The sequence below is a fragment of the Colletotrichum lupini genome, chromosome 1, assembly GCF_023278565.1.
Source record: "Colletotrichum lupini chromosome 1, complete sequence".
Taxonomy (NCBI): Eukaryota; Fungi; Ascomycota; class Sordariomycetes; order Glomerellales; family Glomerellaceae; genus Colletotrichum; species Colletotrichum lupini.
Window position 1 is genome coordinate 5474959 of NC_064672.1, and position 26113 is coordinate 5501071.

Sequence of the window (26113 nt, forward strand, 5' to 3'; positions counted from 1 at the left end):
AAATTGTTTACAGGGAAACCCCCCCCCCAAACCAGACTGAAAGTTAGAATGGCGTCTCTTGGTAAAGTCTTGGATTTCTCCACAAACAGCAACTTGATCACGCGATGTGGGAGGGGTTGTGAGCGAGGATCGGAGGCAAAAAACCGGGGGAATGAAGGCAAAAGCCAGAGCGTGTGCGGTCAATATTCGGCCTTTGACATGTCTTGGAAGCTATCATATTGAGTTCGTCAGACGGCAGAGTTTTCGCTGTTCCAAGTGACTGCCGAAAGTGATATGTCGGCCAAAACTTGCGCTTTAGGAGGGACTATTACTATTACGAGACCGAATCGAGGCAACGCAATGGAACAGCGCGGGATGTAGCGTGATTTTCTGCGTCCCAGCTGAACGGGAGAGACTCATGCTAGACATGCATGCTGCCCGACGAATGTCTCTAGACAAATGCCTGATCGAGAAACAACCTGCTCAATCGTGCCAACAGAAGCGAGCTTTAGACTGTGGTGTCTCTCTCGTCTGCTTCGTTGTGCGTGTCTGCATGGATGTCCCTGGCGTACGGCTGAGAGGGTCGATCATATGGCATGTCCTCGACTTGCCTCAATGGCAGATCGTTGGCCAGCGATCTTCGCGGCTGAGAGTCACGACGGCATCATTGCACAGGCTGGGCGCCGTCAATCGTGACGGAAGTGGCCCAGAACACAATCGATCTTCATTATTCCTCATCGCGCTTCGAGCGGCCTTTCCCTTTGGTTACGGGGAGTGACGGATGGATTGGACATCACAGGCGAATCTATGAATGTCGCCATACGCTTGTGTCCGCCGAGCTTCGGGTAATTCTATCCCGGAAATACAATGTTTCTCGCGCCTCACCCTCACAAGAGCCATCTCGATCAGGGGTGTTCACCGATGAGGCCTGGAGTACGGGAAGCTTGGAGTAAGCTTGGAGTGAAAGTCATAACAGGGGAGCTTTGAACTCTTTCTGTATTACTACCTAGAGGGAAAGATGCACGCTTTATGTTTCTAGCAGACGTAAGCTGCGTGCATTTCAAGGCCCAATTTCCATTCCACATCCCGCGACACCGTCAAATACCAGAACATAATGATCCTGGAGTCTTTCGAAGCATTATTCGTGACATTCAGGCAGCTGGCTCGAGATGTTTCTGATCATCCTTTCATCGGATCAGTCAAAGGACTCATTGAATGATGGGAGTATCCGCGGAGGCCTCGATTCGTCCCAACATCACAGCAGTTCGAACGCGACGGAATCGCCGTCACATCCAGCCTTTGTAAGATTGGTCTCACTTAGGGCTCTTGGGTTCTGTTGGAAAGTGCTTCCAGACTGTACCGCAGCAATGAAACAGAAGAACCAGGACGCGCTACCGGATTGTGCCGAGAACGAATACCCGCGATGGTATGCACATGCAAACACTGCAGAGGCATGGGACCCTCCTTGGTGGAAATCCCATGGCTCTGGTCCCGTCGGTGCACCGCATCATGTACGGGGGCACTTGTGGGACAGAGACGGGCAGAGAGGCCGCTCGCTTGCCAGAGTCTTTGAAGGCTACCCAGCCATTCTTCGCTCACCGTAGGCGGCGTTCAGGCAGGCTCTGAAGGCCTGGCCTCCTGCTCAAATATGCCAAGGGACCGCCTCGGTGTTTCCTGAGCACGTCATCGCCAGTCGGGCGAAGTAGGCCGAGTCCGCTCTGTTTTAGAGCGAAGAGTCCCCAAAAAGCGCCAGGGTCTTCGTGATGACAACTTACTATGGTACTTTCAATTTCGGATGATACTCTATAATCCTGTAGTCAGCAATTTCGGAATCACTTTCCGGATGTCTGTTGGATGAGGCCGTCCGTTACCCGCTTCCGCCGGTCTTGGCGGAGCCGGCCCGAGGCCGGTCTCCGCCCTTGTACCCGGAGCCTCGGTCTCCGAGGGATCGGCCATCCTTCGTACCCCAGCTCCCACTTTCCATAGAGTTGTGAACCCTGCGATCCTCATCAGTGCATAGAGCGATCTTCCATGAACGTAGAACAAGGCAGGCACGCCCGTAGCTAACGACATACTCAATCATGTTATTCCAACCCCGACACCTCCGTATCGGCGTTGACGTCGGCGGAACAAACACGGATGGCGTGGTCCTCGATCCCTCGCGGGCCTCTGAGCCCGATAAGGGTATCATCGCGTGGCACAAGTCACCAACAACGACGAACCCTAGCGAAGGCATCAATAACGCTATTGTCACAATGTTCGAATCCACCAAGATCGATCCGAGTGAGATCGCCAGCGTGACCATCGGCACGACACACTTCGTCAACGCTCTCATCGAGAGGGATGCCGCTCGCCTGGCCCCGGTTGCTGTGATCAGGCTAACGAGCCAGTTCTCTAAGCACGATCCGCCCTGTCTGGATTGGCCGGAAGATTTACGCGACCTAATTTTGGGCTACTATGCTCTGTGCAAGGGTGGTCTAGAAGTAGATGGCACTCTGATTGCGGATATAGACACTGAGGAAATCAAAGCGCAATGTGCTGTAATTCGAGAAAGGGGCATTAAGAATGTAGTCGTAAACGGCATCTTCAGCCCCATCGACACCATCGAACGACAAGAAGAACGAGTTGCCGACATCATCCGATCAGAGATTTCTGGCTGTACCGTAACCTGCTCCAAAGACGTGGCCAACCTAGGCTTCCAGGAGCGAGAAAACGCAGCCATTCTCAACGCGACGGTGTTGAACTTTGCTCGCAGGACGATCAAATCATTCCAGGAGCCTATGAGCAGGCTAGGCATCAACTGCCCAGTCTTCATCTCTCAGAATGACGGTACAATCCTTTCAGGCGAGATGGCTGCCAACCTACCCATCCGGACATTCTCCAGCGGCCCGACCAACAGCATGCGAGGAGCTGCCTTCCTGGTGCAGGATCACAAACTTAGCAATCGTGCCGTTATGGTAGTCGATATTGGAGGTACGACTACCGATGTAGGTCTACTGCAGGCCAACGGTTTCCCACGTCAACAAGCCGCCTACAGTGAATTCGCCGGAGTCCGCCTCAACTTCTCCTGCCCAGATGTTAAGAGTATCGGCCTAGGTGGAGGTTCCATAGTCCGGAAAGGCGTCGAGAAGCTTACCGTTGGACCAGACAGTGTTGGCTATAGGATCAGAACAGAGGCTATCGTCTTTGGAGGATGCACTCTAACCGCTACGGACTGTACCGTCCTCGTCAGCTCATCGTCGCCTGCCACCCCCATCGGAGACGCTAGTTTGGTCCAGAGCGCCCTCGATGCCCAAGGCGTAACCCAATTCTCCGCCATCGTCAAGCAAAAGCTCGAAAAGGTGATCGATACGATGAAAACCTCGCCCGAAGACATACCTGTTCTCCTAGTCGGCGGCGGCGCCCTGATTGCGCCTTACGAGCTAAGGGGGGCTAGCGAGTTGCTAAAGCCTGAGTGGGCGGGCGTCGCCAACGCGATCGGCGCAGCCATTGCACGTGTCAGTGCCACCGTTGACACGGTCAAGTCGACAGAGTCCAGATCGATCCAAGAGATCTTGGTTGGAGTGGAGGAAGAGGCCAGGGGAAAGGCCGTTGATGCGGGTGCGGTTCCTTCGTCTGTTCATATCGTGGATGTGGATACGATACCCCTGGCTGTAAGTGCTCCCGGGAGTCTGGGATACGTGGGACCATGTCGGCTGACAGATGTAGTACATTGCCAACAAGTCGCGCTTCATTGTGCGTGCTGCCGGTGACTTCGACTTCTCTCGGACAGATCTTTCATCTTTACTGCAAAGCAGTGAGGATGAACGTCAGGATGCTGAAGTCTCGACCAACCGAGTCGTAAAGACTACCACATTTCAGACCAAGGAAGAGATCGATGTCTTGACTTACAAGCCTCTTGTCAGAGATCGAGTCTGGTACATCAGCGAGACCGACCTAGACTGGATCAGCATCGGATGCTACATCCTCGGCACAGGCGGAGGGGGCTCTCCCTACTCCCAGCAACTCATCCTCCGCGAGAAGCTGCGCAAAGGTGCAGTCGTCAGAGTTGTTAATCCCCACGACATACCCGACGATGCCCTCGTCGGGTGCGGAGGCTATGCGGGGTCCCCGACCGTCGCCATCGAAAAGAAGTCTGCCGACGAAATGCAAGAGGCCCAGGAAGAGATGTACAAGCATTTGGGCACGCCCGCCACGCATATGATCTCCGTCGAGATTGGCGGCGCAAACGGCCTGCAGAGCATGATGATCGGCTCTAGCACGAACATGAACGTCCCGGCAGTCGATGGCGACTGGATGGGCCGGGCATACCCGACAAAGTGGCAGACGACGCCGGTGGTCTTCAACGAACGGAGTCCCATCTGGACGCCAGTGACTATGAGTGACGGGAACGGCAGCATCGTCACGATGTCCCGGGCGTCATCTGATAAGCAGGTTGAGCGGGTCATGCGTGCGGCTCTGGCGGAGATGGGCTCGCAGGTGGCTGTCGCTGACCCGCCAGTGACGGGAGCCGAGACCAAGAGGTGGGTGGTGGAACATACCATTTCTCAGTCGTGGCGAATCGGCCGAGCTGTTGCCATGGCGAGAAAGCTCAACTGTGTCGATAATGTTGCGGAGACCATCGTTGAGGAATGTGGCGGTCACGGCTCAGCCAAGGTTCTCTTCAAGGGCAAGATCGTGGGCGTCGAAAGGGTGCTCAGGAAAGGTCACGTCTATAGAGAGCTGGTTATCGAAGGTGCCGATATGTCAGGCCTCGCCGGTCAGGCCTCGTCGGTTAAGGGATAGCTTAGGGGGGCATAAAGAGGGGGACCAAGCAACAAAGGAGCAGCTCAGGCATATATAGAGCGCTAGTAGTACACCTCGAGGGAAGGGCAGATTTCAGTAATTCCTCTTTTAGACCCTAACAACAGTTGGCCTCTGTGAGCTTCTTCCCTATGTCGCACACCTATTAACACGATATCTCTTCATCAGAAGAGCCAGGGCAAGAGCCAAAGAAGGAACAGTTCACAGGATTCGTCAAGATCCCATTCAAGAATGAGAACATTGCTGCAATCAAGGCTTCCTCTGCGAAATCCGGGCCACAGGAAGCTGGGACAGAGATGCAGGAAGATGTCTTGGCCATCGTGCCAGATCTTATCGCGGTTATCGACGCGCAAAACGGCGAAGCCATTGGAACCCCAGAGTACAGGTACGGACTTTTGGTCACTGTCTTGGGTATCGCGGCTAGTGATCGCTGGACTGGCTCTACAAGGGGCCTTGAGATCGGGGGGCCTGAGGCTTTTGGATTCTCTCACCTCGAGTATCATCCGCTGGGTAGCTTCGTGAAGCCTCAGAGTGTTATTGATGAGTTTAACGTTTGAGATCCAGGGATGAGATACTCGAATAATACCAGTAAAGTAGCATCAAAAACACTCTCCTTTTCATAGAAGAACACAGGGCTAGTCGCGACCCTCACCTAAGCTCGCAGCTCGCGGTCTCGAGTAAGCTGTAGGCATGGACTGGTATCAGGGATAGCTTTGCTCAATCACCTGGCTGTGACACGAACCTCTCCCAAAGTTTCTGCGGAGCGCTGTGCCCGGATCACATTAGGATCTGCCATCTCGTTCGTTTGGCCTCCGACGGCATAGTCAAACACCAAGGCACTGGTGAAAAAGAGGAACGTTTCAAAAGCACAGAGAGATCGGACAATCTGTCTGCACGGCCTGAGTCGTTTCTGTGGTCGAAAGTGACGCCAAGTTCCCGGAGACTAGGATATGCTCTAGGCCACTGTGGCAAGGCCAGCTCAGCTCCGAAGCACTCTTCCAATGCAAGGAGACCCGTTTAAATAGTATCCTGTATCAGAGAGCAAGGTCGGTGACATTCTCGAAAGCCAATAAGAACGGTCATCATTACGATCAGCATAAGGCAGGCCGACCAAGCGGGCAGACAGGTACTACTATGTAGCAGCAAACTCAGCTGTAGTTCGTCCAATTCGCATGCCTTCTACTCAGAGCTTCTCGAAGCCGAAATGCGACAACTGGCTCTCGAAGAAGGTAGCACTCAGCCATCTTGCCGGCGAACAAGCAGGGTGGCGGCCGTCAACCCGCTCCCACGGACCAAAGCATCCTGACTCGGGAGAGAAACAAATAATGAGAACCGCCCATTTTCAGTATACGAAATGGAAAAAAGGTTCGTTTCCAATGTGAAACGGTTGGATTCGCGAAGAGATAGACCTGCCAATGCCTGCCTCCCGCCCCATTGTTTGAGTTTTTCTTGCAACTGTCGGGTCCAAGCGGGCTTTCGATCAATGCGACGACGGGACCGAGACCACGTTATTCGATTGCCGCGTGCGACCTCAACTTATTGAAGCATCTTTGAAGCTAAGAGATTCAATGCAACCATCAAAATGAAGAGAGAGTTTACACTATCTAGTCCATGACAAGTCCTACTGCGGGGTTGGAATCGCGGTGCACGATGGCCGGTTTTCGCCGTTTACGCCATGATGCCCAATGGCCGCCTCAAGCTGGCATGAGCGGTATGCAGGACGTTCTCAGCAGAGCTCGAAGGAAACTCTACTGAACTTGAGACCAACTTTAGCTTTGACGTTTCGTCACGTGTTGGCCGGAACAGCCATTTACTACTTGTATGATAAGGTACGATGGGGAATTTCCAACGCGGTTGTCGCTGCAGACTTTAGACTTCATTCGTCGAGGTAGCAAACACATCATCAACCAGGACTCACGATGTGGAGCGAGTTGTGGTCTTTCCATGGCGCCGCGGCGTTGTTTCGCTGGTGGCTTATGCCAGACACCCACCTGCCTTCGCTGTCTCACGCAGCCTCACATGCAGCTCACGACGCGGTACAAGCTGCATCGAACTGGGTTTCCGGCTCATCCTCTGCAGACTTGACGAACTCAGCCGCAGTTGAGGCATTGGATGATTTCGATGCCTTGAAGTATGTTGATCCTCTCATCGGCTCGAGGAATGGTGGCAACGTCTTCGTGGGTGCGACACTCCCCTATGGCATGGCAAAGGCATCTGCGGATACGAACAGTAGCTCGAATCAAGGCGGCTTCACTCTGGATGGGAACCCGGTCACCGGCTTTTCGACAATGCACGATTCTGGTACCGGCGGACAACCTTCCCTCGGAAACTTTCCTCTATTCGCGTACACAACTTGCCCGAGCGGAGTCATCAACTGGTGCACATTTCCGAAGAAGTCAAGAGCGAAGTACGGCTACTTCAACGAAAAAGACGTAATGGCAAAGCCAGGACTCTTCAACATCACCCTTAAAACCGGTATCAGGGTAGAAATGACGACGACTGAGCGAGCATCTCTTATAAGATTCAACTTCCCTCAAGCAGGACAGCCTCTTATTCTCCAAGACCTCTCAGATCTCGGCGACACGAGGCAAGACAACGCAACTATCAATGTGGACGCGAAATCCGGACGCATCACAGGCAACGCGCGTTTCCAACCGAGTTTTGGTAGCGGCACCTTTGTCCTTCACTTTTGCACCGACTTTAATGGCGCTGAGATTCTTGACACGGGTATCTTTGCAGACAGTCGCGCGAGCACAGAAGTCAAGAACATGACTATCTCGCGGTCAATCAACGGGTACCCCTTACCCGGCGGCGCTTTTGTGCGGTTCAAGTCTGCGGATCAGCCTATCACCGCGCGTGTTGCGACAAGCTTTATCAGTGAGCAGCGGGCGTGCGAACATGCTGAGGGTGAAATTGCGGATTACAACTTTGAGCGGGTGTCGGGTGAAGCAACAGCAATATGGCGTCGCAAGCTCAGTCCCATCAAGATCAACACTGATCGCGTGAACGAGTCATTTGCGAGGAACTTCTATAGCGGCATCTATCGGACCATGGTCAATCCGCAAAACTACACCGGCGAGAATCCCTTATGGAAAAGCGATGAGCCTTACTGGGACTCATTTTACTGTCTGTGGGATTCGTTCCGCTCTCAGATCCCATTTCTGGTGATCATCGATCCAACTTCGGTCGCGCAAATGATCCGGTCTCTCATCGACACATATGTTCACCTCGGCTGGCTTCCGGACTGCCGTATGAGCTTGTGCAAGGGCCTCACTCAAGGAGGATCCAACGCGGACAACGTTCTAGCAGACGCCTATTTGAAGAACATCACTGAAGGCATTGACTGGGAACTGGGCTATGAAGCAGTGAAGAAGGACGCAGATGAAGAACCGTTTGACTGGAGCGTCAACGGCCGCGGCGGCATGGATAGCTGGAAGAAATTGGGTTACATCCCTGTGCAAGATTTCGACGTCAAGGGATTCGGAACACTAACGAGGAGCGTCTCACGAACACTCGAGTACAGCTATAACGACTTCTGCATCGCCTCCATGGCTGACCGGATGGGACATGGGGACGATCGGGAGAAGTATCTTTCCTCGAGTAGCAACTGGCGCAATTTGTACAAGCAGGACCAGAAATCAGCTTTCTTCAACGGCACCGACACAGGGTTCAGAGGATTCTTCGAGCCCAAGTTCCTTAACCAGACTTGGGCATACCAGAATCCGCTCAACTGCAGTAATCTAGACGGCCAAAGCTCCTGTTCCCTACAGAACAACGGCCCAGAAACATTTGAGAGTAGTCTTTGGGAATATGGCTTGTAAGTTGACATGGAATGCGATTGGCAATGGGAACCTCTAGTAACTAACCTCGATAGCTTTGTTCCTCACGACCAAGGAACGCTCATCAACACTCTTGGAGGTCCGGACGCCTTTGTTCGGAGGCTCAACTTCTTGCATGACCAGAACATCACCTACATTGGCAACGAGCCAGCCTTCCTCACAGTCTTCCAGTACCATTACGCCGGTCGTCCAGCTCTCTCAGCAAGACGAGCCCACTTCTACATCCCTTCATTCTTTTCACCTGACCCAGCCGGGCTTCCCGGTAACGATGATAGCGGGGCCATGGGATCATTCCTGGCCTTCTCCATGATGGGTCTCTTCCCAAACCCCGGGCAAGATGTGTATCTGATCATTCCACCCTTCTTTGAGAGCCTCGAAATCACGCACCCGCAAACAGGCAGGACGGCCAAGGTCCGCAACATCAATTTTGACCCGACCTACCGCAACATCTACATCCAAAAGGCGACTCTGAATGGCCAGCCTTACAGAAAAAGCTGGGTTGATCACAAGTTCTTCACTGAGGGTCAGGAGCTGGTGCTTACTCTTGGCCGGCGTGAGAGTGACTGGGGAACGAGAGTCCAGGATCTCCCGCCAAGTCTGGGTCCGTATCAGGGATTCAACCGCACCTTCCCTTCCAATCGCACCGATACGAGAATTGTAGATACTGGGATCATAGATACGACGTATAAGAGCGAGTTTGGGCATACAGGGGCGGACTTGAACGTTTAGGGAGGCGGACGAGTAATTGACAAAGGTGATCACTATAGACTTTTTGCTTCATTCGGGCAGTTGGAATACCTTTTCTCTCATTGTTTGACATATTCTGGATGGAAGCGAAATGCCATCTATTTTTTTCTGAATTCAATATCAAATACAGATATCAACAATCTGCCTATCTTCGGTCACTTTTACCTAGCCTCATCCGCCAAAGTGCGCCCCCTCTCGCCTCAAACGCCACATTCCGTAACTTCAAATTCGGGTACATCATCCGCTACGCCCAGGTGATTGCCTTCTGTCCGTACACTTCCCTCTTCTCCGTTGGGATGTCATCAAACAACGACGCCTTAATGAGAGCTTTGCCCGGAATCGCCTTTGTTGTGGTCTTAACAGGACTGCCAGATACGTCAGTACAGGGATGGGCAGGTCACCTAAGTCGTTGATAGCTTTACCTTCCACACTTTCCGCAAAAGCATCGCTGGAAACGTAATGTCAGAGACGGTTTCTACTTTATTAGAGGAGGAGTTTCAACTCACCTGAATGGTGTTTCCAGAATCGGTGTTTGAGTCCTGGTATTCTTTGAGCGTGTTTTGGCTATCATCGATCTCCCATTCACCATCGTCGACAAATAGGTTCATGGAGAAGGCTACATGTTTCCATTACAGTCAGTTTAGAAAATATAAAGATGTCAAATTCTAACGTACGGCCACCAGCGCGTTTGCAGTTTGAACTGAAATTTTCTATCGTGTCAACTTGTGTCCCCCGATTGGCAGCTGTGGAGGCAATGCGAATGGTGGAGTTACCAATGACAGATAACGATGTTATCCGGCTTCTTATTGACTGTGACCTTCACCGAACCACAGTTACAATGACCTTGATACGGCGCCATACCGATTTACTTGGGAATGCACTTTGCGTTTAGTAGAGATGAACGTTGGATGCGCACGGGATTAAGGCGTGGGGAAGTCGTCGTCAAAACTGAGATGTTTTTCGTAAAGTGTCCCACCCAAGCTACAACCACCTTTTTCCATCAGATGATGACGAATCGAGTAGACTTACGTCAGGGATCACTTGCTTTAATATGTCAAGTATTTCCTGAAGTCTAACCTGGTCGGAGTTAGGGGAATGTTGGTTTTCCTAGTTCCGGAAAGCAAGGGAGCTTAAATTCCTAGTTCCGAAGCGGATCTCAATGTGGGGGAAGAGGGGTTATGATATCGCACGGCGGGCCCTTAATCGAGCAGTTAGCCGCGTGCCGTTGCGTCCGTTACGTTATATTACATAATAGGGATAGTAATCGCATCTCACGAAGTACCCGTTACGTACTAAATTACGTATCTATTTTAAATATCGTATATATAGACCTTTTCTTTTTGTTTATTTCTATTTTAATACTTAAGCTACTTTTATTATACTCCGTATATTTATTATTATATATTATAACTCGTAATAATTATAAACCTAGCTCTTAATTAAGACCTTATATTATAATAACGTACTTATTAATACGATTTCTACGATTTTTTGAAAATAATTAACTTATTTATACTTACTTTAGCCTAAGCTAAACTAATTAGTTATAATAATTAAATTAAATAGTTTAACGTACTTTATATTATAAATAAGGGCGTTAGGGTTTAGAAATACGTTAACTTAAATACTTTAAACTCCGATACATTCCTTAACCCCTTTATAATACTTATTTTACTCTCTAAATTTAAATAATTAGTTATAACTTATAATAAAAAAGAATTACGAGCTTATTAAGCCCGTTATAAAGCATTTAAAAATAACTAAAAAAACTAAAAAATCCTTTATTAATAGTTTCTAAATATAATTTTTAATATAAACCTTTTGACTTTTTTAAATACGAGTAATTTATAGGACTAAGCCGGATTTCTTTTTATAAAACTAATTATATTACTTATTTTACGTAACTAAATCTATCCCTATATTATATTTATAAAAAGGATTTATATATTTAAAAGTATTTAAAAATAATAAGAGCTCGATACTAAATATAAATAACTTATAACTTATAAACGTAATATTATTAATACGTATATTAAAGTCCTTATTTAGTAATTAGTAAAATTAGTTAATACTATATTATATAAATACGTATTTTAGAAAGCTACTAAAAATAGTACTAAGTTTAGTATATAATAAATCGTTAAATATTTAAAATAAGAATTTACGCCCCCCGAACTAATAATAAAGAATATAGTTCGAGAGGAATATTAATAAGCCCTTAATAAAACGAGGACTAAAATTAACTCTTAACGCTAATATAAGGAGTAGTAGTCTACTTATTTCTAAGTTAAAACGTATAATATTCTAAAAATTAGTAAAAAATCGCTATATTCGACTTCTTAATTATAGTTAAGTTTAGACTTAACCCTATATAGGGCTAACGTATATATAAAACCTTTAGTAAATCAATAGCTTTTAAAATAAGAATTAATATACCGGCGTCGCAAATTAATATACTAGCGTCGCTCTTATACTAGCGTCGCTATTTTATTTTTTAATTAGTTTAAAAAAAGTTTATTAATATAATTAGATTTTACTAAATACTTATAAAATATCCTAAGCCTTTATTCTTTTAGTCCCTTTATACTTAAGTTATATTATTAAGCCTCGAAATTTAACTTATAATATTTATTTATAATAGTTTTTATAATTAAAGTTAGAAACGTTCCCTAAGGCTAATTTTAAAATAATACCCCTACTAAGAAACTTCCCCCTCTATAAAAACGACTATTAATTAATTATAGCCTCTTATTATTATTTAGTTAATTATTATTATTTCCTTTTTTAAAAAATAGCTACCTTAGTATTAGTTAATTTTATAAAATTAATAATTTTAAAAAGTAGTACGACCTTATTACCGAGCTCTTAGTTAGTATATTATAAAATATATAACTTTTTATAAACAATTATTTTAATATAAAGCTTATATTATACTTTACTTATTATTTTTTTAAAAGAATAATAAAAACCTAGTAAACTACCTTTTTACGACTTTTTTTAAAATATAACCCCTCTCCCCTTAGCGAATAGTCTTAATAACCTTTTTATTTTATAATAAAGTAGTTTAGTAATACTTTTTAGCTTATTAAATAAGTTATTAAAACTATTTAATAACTAATAATAGTACTATTTTAATAATAAAAATATATTCGTTAATAATAATAAATATAGGGTCCTTAAGTTAATTTATTACCTTATTTATCCCTATAACTATTTTTTACTTGAAGCAAAGCGTCTTTTTAAACTATAACCTCTTATTATATTCTAAATAACTAATCCTCCTCTCTTTTTATAACTAAAATCCTAAACTTATTAATTTTTAATAATTTAAAATAAACTTATAATACCCTTTTTAACCGAATTAATAACTTTATAAAAGTTAATAAATCTAGTATTATAAAGTAGAATAAGTATAAAGCTCGAGGCCGAATTATTTAATATACTTTTTAATATAATCGTTTTAACGAGCCTAAGCTTATATAAAATATTAATATTTAATAATATAAGTCTCGTAGATATAGTTATAAATAAAAAGTTATTACTAAAGCTTAAGAAGAGGATAAGTAGTTATTATATTATTATTTAGACCTTTAGTATAATTAATATAATTATAGCCCTAGTTTTAAAGCTTTTATATACTTTTTATATTATAAGCTTATTAAAATAATTAAAGATGTTATTAAAACTATAAACTAACGAGTTAAGATTCGGGCTCGCGATATATATATTATTATTTAAGAGTAGTTCTTAAAGTCTTTATTTATTTAATAAGATATTTATAATACTAGGGCTTATATAAACTAAGAAAAACTAGTTAAATACTTATTAATTATAGCGTTAATTAAGTTATTTAATAAGTAAGATATCCTATATATAGTAAAATAAGTAAATAACGAGCTAAACCGCCTTATTAACGTTATTTAAACCTTTTTTTACTATTTTTAAATATAAAAGCAATTCCCTAAGGTAATTAGCTTTAATAATACTTATAATACTAATCGCTTTAAGCTCCCTCTTTTCTAAGCTACTAAATAGACTTATTTTAGATTTATTTATAACGCTACGTTTAGCTTTATTAATAATAAGAAACTAAAGGGTTTTTAGTTTTTTTTAATAAGTATCCGCTAATTTATAAACTAATATTTAATCCGTTACCTTACTATTATTATTATAAACTACGATAAATAAATAAAAGCTATACTAAACGAGTAGTTCCCGGACGTTTAGTAATAACTTTATATTTACTACATTAACTTTAACGTTATACTCAGGGCTAAGTAAAAGTAGGTTAAGGACCATAGCTATAATAATAATAGTAATAAGTTTAATAATAAAGAATATTAATTATTAATATAAATAATAACTACGCTAAGTAATAAGAATAAGGCTTATATTAATATACTTATTAATAAGCCCCCCCCTTATATATATTATAAGGTCCTTATAATATAAAAACTTATTATTTTTATTAACATTAAGTATATTTTTAAAAAAGCCTAAACTAAGCTTTATAAAGAGTTTAATAACTAGTACCTAATTTTTTAGTATTTTTACGTAATATACTTATTTTTAAGAGTATAATAAGCCCGTTACTTTATTTAAAAATACTAAAACTTTAGTACTTATATTACTTTTAGTACTAAGTTAAGTAATAATAATATTAAGGGTTATTTTTTAAATAATCTTAGTTACTTATATTAGCTTATTGACGTTATATAAGATATGATTAATAATTAAGAGCTATATTTTTATTAAACTTATATAAAGGACGAGGTATTTATAAGCTAGGAGTATATAAGTACTTGTTTTAAGTACTTAAATAAACTTTAAATAATATATTTTTTTAAAATATTTTATTTTAATTAGGATATAAAGCTAGTTTATAAAAAAGGTAATATTATTTAATAAAAAGCTATTTTTAAACCCCCTCGGATCCTATAATTTAAACTATATTATTTTAATTAAGCTAAGTATCTTATATTATTATAAAATCTATTTTAAAATATTAAATTTAGCTACTTTTAATAAATAGGAAGTATATTCTTAATAACGTTTTTAAAAAACGTTTTTTTTAAATCCATATTATTAAATCCTTAACCCTAAGATTATTATATCCCTCTATAATAAGCTAAAGAATATAGTATAGCTTATTTTATTATAACTAGCCTTATTTAAAAAAGGCTAGTTAGTTAGGTCAGCTCGTACTACTTATAATAATTAAAGTATAAGTAATAAAAAGCGAGGCTACTTATTTAAAAATAAGAATTAGTTAACGCTAACTAGGCTTATAAAATAAATAAATTAGTTAAGTTAAAGTTAAATATTAAGCTTATTTTAATAATAAATAAGGAGCTAGTTTAGTATTTTTAATAAGAGGAGGATAATAAGGAATTATATAAATAAATAGCTAATATAGCTTAGTATTTAAAAGAAACGGAGCTAATAAGAAGTAGTTTATAATAATAATAAATTATTATAACTACGTTAAAAAAGGTAGTTAGGCGGACGTTATTATAATTCACTTTTTATATATTTTAGGTATATAGTAAAAAAAGGCCTTATTTATTTAAAATTTATAAAAGCTTATATTACTAACTGATTTAAAATTTATAAATCTTAAATAAGTAATATAATAATTCTAAACGGGTACGTAGGTTATAGTAATATTCTTATTTTTAAAAATCTTAAACTAGAGCTTAAGTTAGAGAGAATAATAAGAATAGCTATATTAATATAGTCATCCTTACTACTTTTATAAAAAGGTATTATTTTTTTAAACTAATTAGAAAGTAAAATAGTAACGCTAGTATAAGAGCAACGCTAGTATATTAATTTATAACGCCGGTATATTAATTCCCTTTAAAATATATATAAGGACCCTTAAAGAAATTACGTATATATTTAGCTTAGTAACTTAAGATATATATACTAAGTAACTTTTAAGTTAAAGAGGGGCTTATTCTATTTTTACTAAACGCTCTAACTTAGTTAATAATATAAATAATAAGGGTAATATTATATACTTTTATAATTACGCATATTTATAGCGCCCTATAGTATATTAAAAATTAAAATAAATACTTATAAACTAAAACGCTAATAAGTTATGAATACGAATACTAAAGAGCTATATAGAGGAAGTCCTTGCTATTATTAAATTAAGTAAATAAAAATTATTTTATAATAAGTTTAAAAAAGCTAGTTAGTTAAGGAATAATAAAACCTCTAGGAAACCTAGGTTTTTAAATAGATTTTCTAACTAACCTATAGTAAGCTTATTAATAAATTAAAACGAGGGCTACGTAGTTATTATATTTATAAAAAGTTAAGACTTAGAAATAAACGTAATTCTTAATACTTTTATAAGTAGTACTTATTCCCTTTTTTAAAGTATAATAATAAATAGCTATAGAGTAATATATTTAGTTAATAATAAGAGCTTATTTAAACGTAAGAGTTACGTATTATTAAATAATAAAAACTATATTAAATTAGGAACTATTATACTACTTATTATTATATATAGTACTCGTATTATAAAGGGTATTTTAAATAGACTTAAAAAAAAAGAACTTATAATCTAAAGCTTTGGAATATTACTTATATTAAGGGATTTTATATTAATATAGTCTTAGAGACTTTATTAAATAGAAGCGTACTCTAATACTATAATTTAGATTATATTTTATAATAAGGAATACTTTATAGAAATATTATTAAACAATAGCTTATTTAAAAAAATAATCTAGTCTTTTTTAAATATAAGCTCCTTTAATCCTATCCTTTTTTAATAAACTTTAAGCGTATTTTATAAAGCTTAGTTAGTATTATATTACTAATTAGCTATAGAAAATTCTATCATTTATATTAACGTACTTATAAAAGGTCTAATAGTGCGCTCTTTTAGTACTTTAAAATAAGTTATTTTAAACCTAATACTCTTTATTAATTACTATATAAAACTCGAAGTATAGGTATTAAACCTCTATTATAAATTAAATATAAAATATATATATTATTTAATATTAAAATAGTAATTTTAAAAGGACTATTTTTAAAAAAAGCCTTATAACTATAGTACTATATATACTAAGATCTCTTCTACTTCGAACTATTTCTTAGTAAATAATAATATATACTTATAACTTTTAATAAATATAATAAGTAGCTTAGGGGGTTCTTTTTGAAAATTAAAATAAATAAAAAAGTACTTTTCGTATTATAGAGCCTCAAAATAACGATTTATTATTAAAAAGGGACTCTAATTTACTTTTTTAAAAATAATAATAAAACCGCTCTCTTAATTATAAACGTTAAACGCGTATATAAAACGTAATATAGCGAGCTAAGAATTAGAATAGAACTTTTACTTTTATATATAAAAAAACCTATAAATAACGCTAAAGAAATAAGTTAATTTATAATTATTAAAGCTCGTAAAATACGCTTTTTCATAAACCTCCTTACGAATCTATAGGACGAAATAATATTAATAATAATTTTTATTTATAATATTACCCTATATAAGGCTAATAAAAAAAATTCGCTTATTATAATAAAAATTAACTAATAAAAGCGGTATTAACGTTAGTAATAAACGGGTTATTAAATATAAGATTCTAAATTAGTTACCCCGTATTTTAGTAACCTCTACGTATATAATTATTAAGTATACTTTTTTTATAAAAATTATAAGAGGAGTATATATTAAAAAGAGTTTAAAATACTTCCCCGCGAGTATATAAAATACTTAGTTAAATATGTACTAAAAATATATAACTTATATAAGGTCTAAATACTTATACTTAAGTAAGTATTTATTATAAAACATATTAAGTTTAATAAAGAAGTCTTTTATAATCTTATATATAAAGAAAAAGCTATTATAAATAAGTAAATAAATTTAGTAATTTAAGAAATATAAAAACTCTTTAATACTAACGATAAATTAGTTCGAGTACTTAGGGAAATAGATCTAGACTTCGAAAATACTAGTACTTAAAATAACTTTATAATTAAGGATAGTATTATTATTAAATTTTTAACTATTTAGGACGCTAAGTAATTAATAAACGTATTTTAAGATACGGTTAATAAAGTTAAAAAGGCTAATATAGTCTTATTATTATTACTAACCCCTAAAATAATTCCCTTATACGAGCTTAGGAATAAGGATAAAAAAAGGAATATAATAACCGGGTTATAAATAGCTTTACGTAGTTTATAATCCTCTTTATAAACGCTTATATATATTATAAAAGTTCTTAAGCTTTTAATTTTTAATAACTTTTAATAAAATACTAAAGTATATAATAAACGAGGTACTAATTACGAAAAAGTAATTCTTAATACTAAAATTAACGTTAATAAGGAACCCTTATAATAAACCTCTATTATTATATAAAAACAGAGCTTATAAAAACTATCTTATTAAGTACTAAATAAAGCTTTATTAAGTCTTAAACGTTTGAACTAGGCTTATAAACCTCTATAACGCTTCGATAATAGTATTTTTATAACGCTCTTATATTTAAATATAAAGAATAATAATTATTATAACCGTTTTTAAAATTACCTTTTCTCTATTTTTATATTTAATTAATAAAAAGCTATAAAAAAAAGTAATATAAAATATATAATACTTTATTAAATAGTAAAAAGAGTAGTTTATAGGACCTACTTAGAGCGCTCTAGAGGAGTTTAAAAACCACGACTTATTAAATTAATTTTTAAAGCTTACTAAAGAAGTTTAATAATATTAAATATCTTTTATTATAATTATAAAAGCTACTTAAAAATACTATAAATATAAAAATAAAAAAGCTAAGGGATATTAGTATATAAAAAGAGGTCGACCGTAATCCTAAATAAGGGATCCTATTTTTATTAAAATAAGTATATATTTATAAATACGACGTTAATAACGAGGTTAGTAAAATAAAAGTACGTATATATATAAAGGAGGATATCCCCCCGACGGAGCAATCCGCCGGGGCCGTACTATGTATTATATATTAGGGAAAACTGGGTATAATGCGCTTTATACCTAATTACTAATTAAAACAGTAATTAACCGACTTAACTATTATCTCCCTTTTATTAATAGCTCTTAACCTTTTACCGCCCGCCTATAGGGCGAGCTTTACTTATTCTAATGCGCATAGGACCTCTTAGTACTAGCCCGCGTAAGTAGCTAAGTCTAATATAATCTATTCTTTTATATAAGTTCTCGTCGAGGTAGTATTTTAACTAGCTAACCTCTTAACTAGTTATTTAACTAGCTATTTAGGTAGTAGTTTATATATTAATAGGTTTATTTAGTAAATTTATTTAATAGATTTATTTAGTAAATTTATTTAGTAGATTTATTTAGTAAATTTATTTAGTTTAAATAGAGAGTAGTTTTGGGCAATATTAAAAGTAATAAGAATAGAAAGAATCTTTGCGAGCTATAGTATAATAAAGTAGTAAATATTAGCTTATTTAGCCCTTTTTTTAAAAACTTCTACGTTATTATTAAAGTTTAGAACCTCTATAGTTAAAGAAGGCTATTTTTAACTATTACGGCCGACTATTATAGCTAATTATTACGGCCGACCTTTATTATTAACCTTTTTAACTAGCGCTATTACTAAAGAGGGTAGCTTACTTATCCCGAATTAAATAGTAGTTTTTATATCAAAATTATTATATTACGTTAAGCGCGTGCTTAGGATATATTACGCGTATTATATAATTAAAAAGTATATTATATCGTATAATTTTTTTTAAAAGCGTAATCCCGTTAAGGTTAATCTTTTGTACTTATCAAGCTAGAAAACAAAATACTATATAAAGGAGGATATATAACTACTTAACTTTTTATAAAATACGTATACTTCGACGCTCGTTATAAAGGCCTTTAAGCTTATAATAATAATAGCTATTTAATTTAACCTTAAAATAAACTAATATAATATAATTAATATATTCCTTAACGCGCTTCTTAAGAACGAAAAGCTAGTAATTATTAAACTTTTAGAGAAATATAAAGTTATTAATAAAGTAAATAAGCTCTAATACGCTCTATATAGCCTTTAAAACTCGCTAATTCTTTAGTTCTAAACTTTTATTTTTATACTTCGTAATATAAATATAATATATAGCTACGAGGAGATTTATATTTACTAAACTATAAATAGGAAAATAATATTAGTATTTTACGTTAACGACTTTATTATTTTATATTATTAAAATAATTAAAAAATAGCTTAGAGAATCGTTAATAATATAAAAGAATATATTAACCTTAAAAAAATAGACTAATTAATTACTTCTTTAGAATATAGATTTTATAAAACCGTACTACTTATAAAGTTTATTTTATTTATAATATATATATTAAGCGAGTTACTAAGTACTTTAACTTTATAAATTTACTATATTTAATTACCCCTCTTCTTTAAAAAGAGTTTAAACTAAACGAGGGGTAAGTAATAAAAAAGGAAATAAAAAGCTACTAAGAAAAAGTCGGGAGTATATTTTATATAGCTATTATAATTAAACTAAACGTTATTTTTATTTACTCGTAGTTATTATAGTTCTTAATTAACCTAAATATAACTTATATTAAAATAATTAATTACTATATTTAATATTTTTATAAAATAAAGTATTTTATACTTTACTATAGTAATATACTAAGTACGTAATTATTATTTTTAATTAGAAATACTAGCTTTATAAATAATAAAGTAATACGACGATTATCTTAGGGATATATAATATTCCTTTTTAATAACCTAATTTAATAAAAATTAGTATACTAAGTAACGGTTACGACGTTAACTACTAAAGCTAAGCTTTTTTATTTTAAAGAAACTATAAAAGAGACTATAGCTTTAAAATACCTTTTTAAAGATATTATCCTTAATTTAAGAAAAGTATAGTTAATTAATTACGATAATTAATAAATAATTCGATTTATTATAACAAAAAGAGAAAGAATAGCTACTTAACTTTACTATATTAATATATAAAATATATAGCTAAAATAAGAGTATACTAAAAATAAGTTTAAGGTTACTTATATATTAATAAAGAATATATTAATAAATAGACTTATTAAAACCCTTTTATAAGCTAAGTTTAAATATTTCTATATACTTCTTAACCTTTATAATATATAAAAAGCTATTATAAATAGCTAAAATAGTTAAACATAATTAATTTAAGCTATATTTAAAAAAACTTAATACTTAAAAATAGATAATAAATAGAACTTAGAGTATAGCCTAAAGGCCTAAAATAAATAAAATAAAAACCTTTTATAGCCTAAAGGCTTAAATTCTTAAAATAACTTTATTTTATAGAGTATATATATATAAAAATAAGACCCGGGCTTATATTTATTATTTAAACTCTTAGTTTATAAAGTATATAATTACTAAGAGTATAGTATTATTCAAAAAGAAAGTTAGTATATATATTAAAAAATGCGCTTTTTATATCTAAAAGTTTATAAAACTAAGAGTAATAGGGGTAGCGGAGGGCGTAAGAGCTAGAATAATTATTAAATTAATAATTTAAAATATAGAAATAAGTAATATAATAAAAAGTTAGTTATAAATAATTATAATAAGTATAAAAGAGGACCGGGAGTATATATTAAAAAAGTCCTTTATATAAAAGCTAATATAGTTCTTATATATTTTAATATTATTTTTTATTTAGTTTATAATACTATAAAGCTTATTAATATCTTATCAAAACTATAATTAAGAGTACGCTTTTTAATAATAAAAAAGGATAATATATTTATAAAAAAAAAGCACTATTTATAATAGCCTTAATAAAAGCCTAGGCTATTAGCTATAAAATAATTAGTATATTAATATACTTCTTAACTAAATAACCGTTAAAATAGTATATATATTAGCTACTATTCCTTATAAAATAATAATTACTATCCTTAGGGTTAGTATATTAAAAAGCTATTTAAAAATAAAATATATATTAGATCTCTCGTTCTTTAAGAGCCTCTTTTTTAAACTTTTTAAGGACTAAATATACGTTAAATAGGCCTAGAATAATAAAAAGACCTATACTTATTACGGGGAGTACTTTAGTTTCTTAGCGTTCTCTTTTATTTTTTATTACCTTTTTAAAAAGAGCTAATTTTACGTTTTTTAAACTTTAAAATAATATTAAATATAAACTCTTAAAATAATAAGTATATAATATACTTTTCTTAAAAAGCTTATTATCTAAACTAGTTTTATTCTTATTTTCAAATTTTAAGGGGGGGATAAATAAAAGCTCGTTAAAGCTCTTATTATTACTATTTATTTTATTATTATTTTTATTATAATTATTAAAAAGAGCTTTAAACTTAATAAAGTTTTTAATATTTTAATTAGTAATCTTAATATTTTTTTAACTAAGGAAAGAGAGCTTAATAACTAAGCTTTAATAAGTAAATAAGAAATTATAAAAGGAGGTAATAACTTAAAAAGGCTTATTAATATTATTACTTATCTAAACTCTTAATAAATTATATAATACGTATATAAGAGGTATTATAAAAATTATATAAAACTTATTATTATTTTTAAATATATTAAATATTTATATTTAAAATAAAATTAATAAATAATTCGATAGTATAAGCGCGCGCGCGTAGTAAATAGGGGTACTTATAATAATTATAAAAAGTTTAAAAAAAAAATTTACCTAAACGACGCTACGAGAATTTAAATACATATAAAGTAGCTAAGTAGCCTCGCTCTTAGTAATTTATATACTAAAAATAATATAATACGTACTATTCTAAGTTAGGATTCTATTTATTTTACATAAAAGGATATATTTATAATAAATATAGTTTAAAAAACGCGTATCCCTTATATTTATTTTTCTTTTATTTATATTTAACTAAATTAGGCTTTTATAAAGGTATTTAAAAATTCTATTTTAAATATAATAGCTCTTTAATAATAATAATTAAGGGGTATATTACGTAATAAGGATAGTAATCGTATCTTACGAAGTGCCTATTATATACTAAATTACGTATCTATTTTAGATATCGTATATATAGACCTTTTCTTTATATTTATTTTTATTTTAATAATTAAGCTACTTTTACTACACTCCGTATGCCTATTACTACGTGCTATAACTCGTGACACGTTGCGATTGTTCGAGATCACGCACGGTCATGCTGTTGGACATGCTTCACTTGCAGACCTTGGCTGAGGGAATTTTCACCGCCTTTTGATGCTGTAGAACCCCACTACTCTTGTACGACGGGCAGATAATCGGGAAGCGGTAGGTAATCCATTCAGCTTTCATTATGCGGCGATGCCTCAGAACAGCTTCCTACTGCGGCCAAAGGTGCTCAGGTCCAGTCGCTCCACTTGGATCCCTTCCAGTACACAGCTCCATCATGCTCAAACTGCGGCCCTTCGGCCTCGACAATGTGACCCAGCTCGCATTGATCGAACTGCACACGCGTCTGCTGGATGTAGTAGTCGTCAAAGCGCGGTGCGAGGGCTTCGAGTAGACTACCGACGTTTCCTGTAGGGTGTAGGGCCTTCCATGGCTGCGAGCATGTCGTGCCCTTGCAAGACTTGAGAACGAAGAGTAGGGAGTCGAGTCTGGGTAGGACCTTCTTGAGAGGATAGCCGAGAATGGTTGCGCCTGCAGCATGGACGGCCTCGTCGGCGTGCAAGAGGTTATGAAGCTGGCCGGGGTCCGTCTAGATTGGGCAAATTATTAGCACATACGCTCTACTTCTTCACATGCAGGATGCCAACCACGGAATTAAACAAACTTACAGTCATATCATACAGCTCATGCTCGTTAGTGCACCAAACAGAGTAGTAGAGGTTGTAGCCCTCCCCAACAACCCTCAGCGCCTTGTACGTGTTGTTAAAGATGCGCTTCGTGTCATCGCCATTGAAGCCGAACTTGCTCTCAGTGATTGCCCAGCCCCAGTACTCAACATTAACGTGCTCGCGAGTCAGGGGGGACTCCGTCAGGTCCTTTGTCGAGAGCGGGATCGGGGCTCCATCAAAGTCGGCTCTCAACGGGGCACCCGCGAGCGACAGGATGGTGGGAACGAGGTCAACGTGGGCCGTTACGGCTTCAGTCACGCCTCCCTTGGGAACACCAGGTCCACGAACGATGAGTGGAATGTTGATATCTTCCTCGTATCCACACTCCTTGCCGGGCTGCAGCCGGTGCTGACTAATGTGGTAGCCGTTGTCCGTCGTGTAGAAGATGTAGGTGTTGTCCAGGATGCCATGCTTTTCCAATCTCTCCACGAGACCGTCGACAAGCTCATCAACTGCTTGTAGGGCACGTAGACGTCCTTGATAGTGCTTATCGTTGTATGCCACGTTCTCATCCGTGAGCTTGGGCTGGCGACGAACCCAGTCGGCGCCCGAAGGCTTGTCAGGGTTAAAGTTTTCTGTTCTCGGAACCTTGGCATCCTCAAAGAGGTGCTCATGCCTCTTAGCAGCTAACGGGATGCTGACCCTGAACTTGTCATCAGAGACGGGCACATCGTCGTCTGGGCCCTTGACTGGGAGAAGGATACTGGAGTTGACATTGCTGTGAGGTGCGATGGGAGCAATGCCAAGGAAGAAGGGCTTGCCGGCATCCACAGCTTCATCCAGGAACCCGTAGGCCTTCTCGGCGACTAGATCCGTCGAGTACTCGCCGAGATGGTTGACCGGCTTCTCATGGTCACGCTGGAAGGTGGCGTTGTAGTAGTCATAGGTGTTAGGGTCCAGGAGGAAATCCTGAAACCAAGTCAGCAGTGAAGATTGGTTGACTAGTAAAGCAGGACACTCACAGAGGAGTTCCAGCCCTTCAAGTGCGGGCTGTCATAGTTCCAAACAGTATGGGCATTGAACATTTTACCCGTGTAATAGGTGCTGTATCCGGCCTTTTGTAGCCAAATGGGGAGATAGTTCTCATTGTGGCCATTTTTCACAAAAATGGGGAAACCACCTGCAAAACCAATTAGTGTATGCTCATAAGCCATGTCTTCTGTCAGTCAGATAACTGGACGAGCGAATCTCTTACCATATGGTGGGTTGAGGTCAGTGACGTTGGTGTTATGAGCCAATTTGCCAGTCCACAAACTCGCACGCGACGGGCAGCAAACTGCCGTCGTGCAGAAATGTTTCTTGTACAGTGTGCCTTCTTCAATAAGCCGTTTCTGAATCAGCGGGATGTACTCCAAAGAGTTCATGTGCAGGTCCTGATCATCGGTCAAGACGAAGACAATGTTTGGCCGTGAAGACGGCGATATGGCATCCCGGGCGGGGCCGACGAGAGGTGTCTGAGCATCGCCTTGTGCCGCAACACTGCAGCTGAGGAACAAAGCCGCCGAAGCCAACGTTGACGTCGTGAGCTGCATTGCGATTCAATTCGATTGAGGCTTGTCGCTCAATTGATCATTCCATTGGAAATGGCATTGGAAATGGCATTGGAAATGGGAAGCAAATGTCATCGTGCAGCCTCCAAGGACAAGACTTTAAAAGTTTGGCTCTTAGATAAGCCGCATGCCCGTCTTCCGGCGTTGCAAACCAGGCTCGCCGGATGGGCGAAGAGTCCTCCGTGCGCGAGTTCCGATGACGTGCTCCGTCCCCAGCATCGCAACAGACGGGTTATCCACACCCTTCACCGAAAGCGGAGAAACAGGATCACAGTCACAACGACGCTGTCGAAATGAACGTTGCTCGTAATGTCGACAGGATTATTGCGGCCGAGGAAAGAATCGCGTGCTGAATTTCGCATTACCGACGAAGACAAGTAAGCACCTAGTCGTAGATAGCGTCTCCACTGAGGGTAAGGTACAAGTTCGATGCTTCTAGTTATGTCAAAACGAGTCTAGTGACTGATTTTGATCTGTGATATTCCTAAATAACTAAATCCAATCCATTACTAGGCCTGGATTTGAAGGTTGCCACGGTCGTCGTGAACGATAACCACGTTGGACTGCAACCTATTGAAGTCAACAGCCACAATGCTGCCTCCGGTCATACTCGCATCAATAAATTCTCCTTTGCGGTAGCTGCCAACTGTCAAGTAGTAGGTGTTGAGAGGCTGAATTTGGTATCGTACATTGGGTTCGGGAACGAAAGCAGCCAAAGGTCCATCCTGGCCATTGCCAGTCCTGGAAACTCCAAGACCGATTAGGTAGTTTCCTGACATGACATTCAGATCAGTTTTATGCATAGCTTGACCTCCAATATTCGGAATAAGAGAACTAACCCTGCTTAGCTTTGGCAAAAGTAAAATCATTGCCGGTTTGGATTTCAAAGGCATTCGAGAAGGCGCTGTTAGGAAGAGGATTGTTGCTGAATTGCGGTGCGTCTCCAGCGACAATAAGCTGCAGAGTGCTGCCTGGGACGGCGGCCCCGTCATTCTTGACAGAACCGAGGGTTACATCTTTTTCGCCGCTCACGTTGACCTGAACACCCGATGAAGGGCTGCCCTGGGAAGTTGCAACAACAGCAGAGTACTGGCCGGAGAATGTAAAGTTCGTCCGGGAGCCTCTGGGGGTGTTTCCAGTCGCAAAGACGTTGGACCAAATTTGGCCCTGGACTCTGCCAGTAACCACTGGTGGCTTGTTGAAGAGAACATACTGCTGCTGAGAGCCAGACTGGTTCTGGACCGTGATGCTGTACTTGACCATTTTGAAAGACGGTGGAAAGTTGGGCCTGAATAGAATGGGAATAGAGCAAATAGTC

General features: G+C 37.9%; 6 protein-coding genes across 6 annotated transcripts; 2 read left to right on the forward strand and 4 right to left on the reverse strand.

Annotated features, from left to right (window-relative positions):
* Window positions 1–1296: 1296 nt before the first annotated feature.
* Window positions 1297–1963, reverse strand: CLUP02_01651 (uncharacterized protein; the record flags this gene model as incomplete). The annotated part of the gene is made up of 3 exons (XM_049280690.1): window positions 1297–1501; window positions 1579–1782; window positions 1851–1963. 3 exons carry the CDS (start codon window positions 1961–1963, stop codon window positions 1297–1299), a joined length of 522 nt encoding a protein of 173 aa, XP_049136647.1.
* Window positions 1964–2060: 97 nt separating this feature from the next.
* CLUP02_01652 (uncharacterized protein) lies at window positions 2061–5339 on the forward strand (the record flags this gene model as incomplete). The annotated part of the gene is made up of 3 exons (XM_049280691.1): window positions 2061–3632; window positions 3688–4738; window positions 4954–5339. The coding sequence occupies 3 exons, from the start codon at window positions 2061–2063 to the stop codon at window positions 5337–5339; spliced, it is 3009 nt and encodes a 1002-aa protein (XP_049136648.1).
* A 1362-nt stretch (window positions 5340–6701) lies between these two features.
* CLUP02_01653 (glycosyl hydrolase family 92) lies at window positions 6702–9350 on the forward strand (the record flags this gene model as incomplete). Its single annotated transcript, XM_049280692.1, has 2 exons — window positions 6702–8599; window positions 8657–9350. The coding sequence occupies 2 exons, from the start codon at window positions 6702–6704 to the stop codon at window positions 9348–9350; spliced, it is 2592 nt and encodes an 863-aa protein (XP_049136649.1).
* A 262-nt stretch (window positions 9351–9612) lies between these two features.
* Window positions 9613–10227, reverse strand: CLUP02_01654 (uncharacterized protein; the record flags this gene model as incomplete). The annotated part of the gene is made up of 5 exons (XM_049280693.1): window positions 9613–9733; window positions 9791–9816; window positions 9875–9984; window positions 10043–10068; window positions 10142–10227. 5 exons carry the CDS (start codon window positions 10225–10227, stop codon window positions 9613–9615), a joined length of 369 nt encoding a protein of 122 aa, XP_049136650.1.
* Window positions 10228–22583: 12356 nt separating this feature from the next.
* CLUP02_01655 (sulfatase) lies at window positions 22584–24777 on the reverse strand (the record flags this gene model as incomplete). Its single annotated transcript, XM_049280694.1, has 5 exons — window positions 22584–22727; window positions 22786–23106; window positions 23186–24154; window positions 24208–24401; window positions 24441–24777. 5 exons carry the CDS (start codon window positions 24775–24777, stop codon window positions 22584–22586), a joined length of 1965 nt encoding a protein of 654 aa, XP_049136651.1.
* A 527-nt stretch (window positions 24778–25304) lies between these two features.
* Window positions 25305–26058, reverse strand: CLUP02_01656 (uncharacterized protein; the record flags this gene model as incomplete). The annotated part of the gene is made up of 2 exons (XM_049280695.1): window positions 25305–25567; window positions 25635–26058. 2 exons carry the CDS (start codon window positions 26056–26058, stop codon window positions 25305–25307), a joined length of 687 nt encoding a protein of 228 aa, XP_049136652.1.
* Between the last annotated feature and the right edge of the window lie 55 nt (window positions 26059–26113).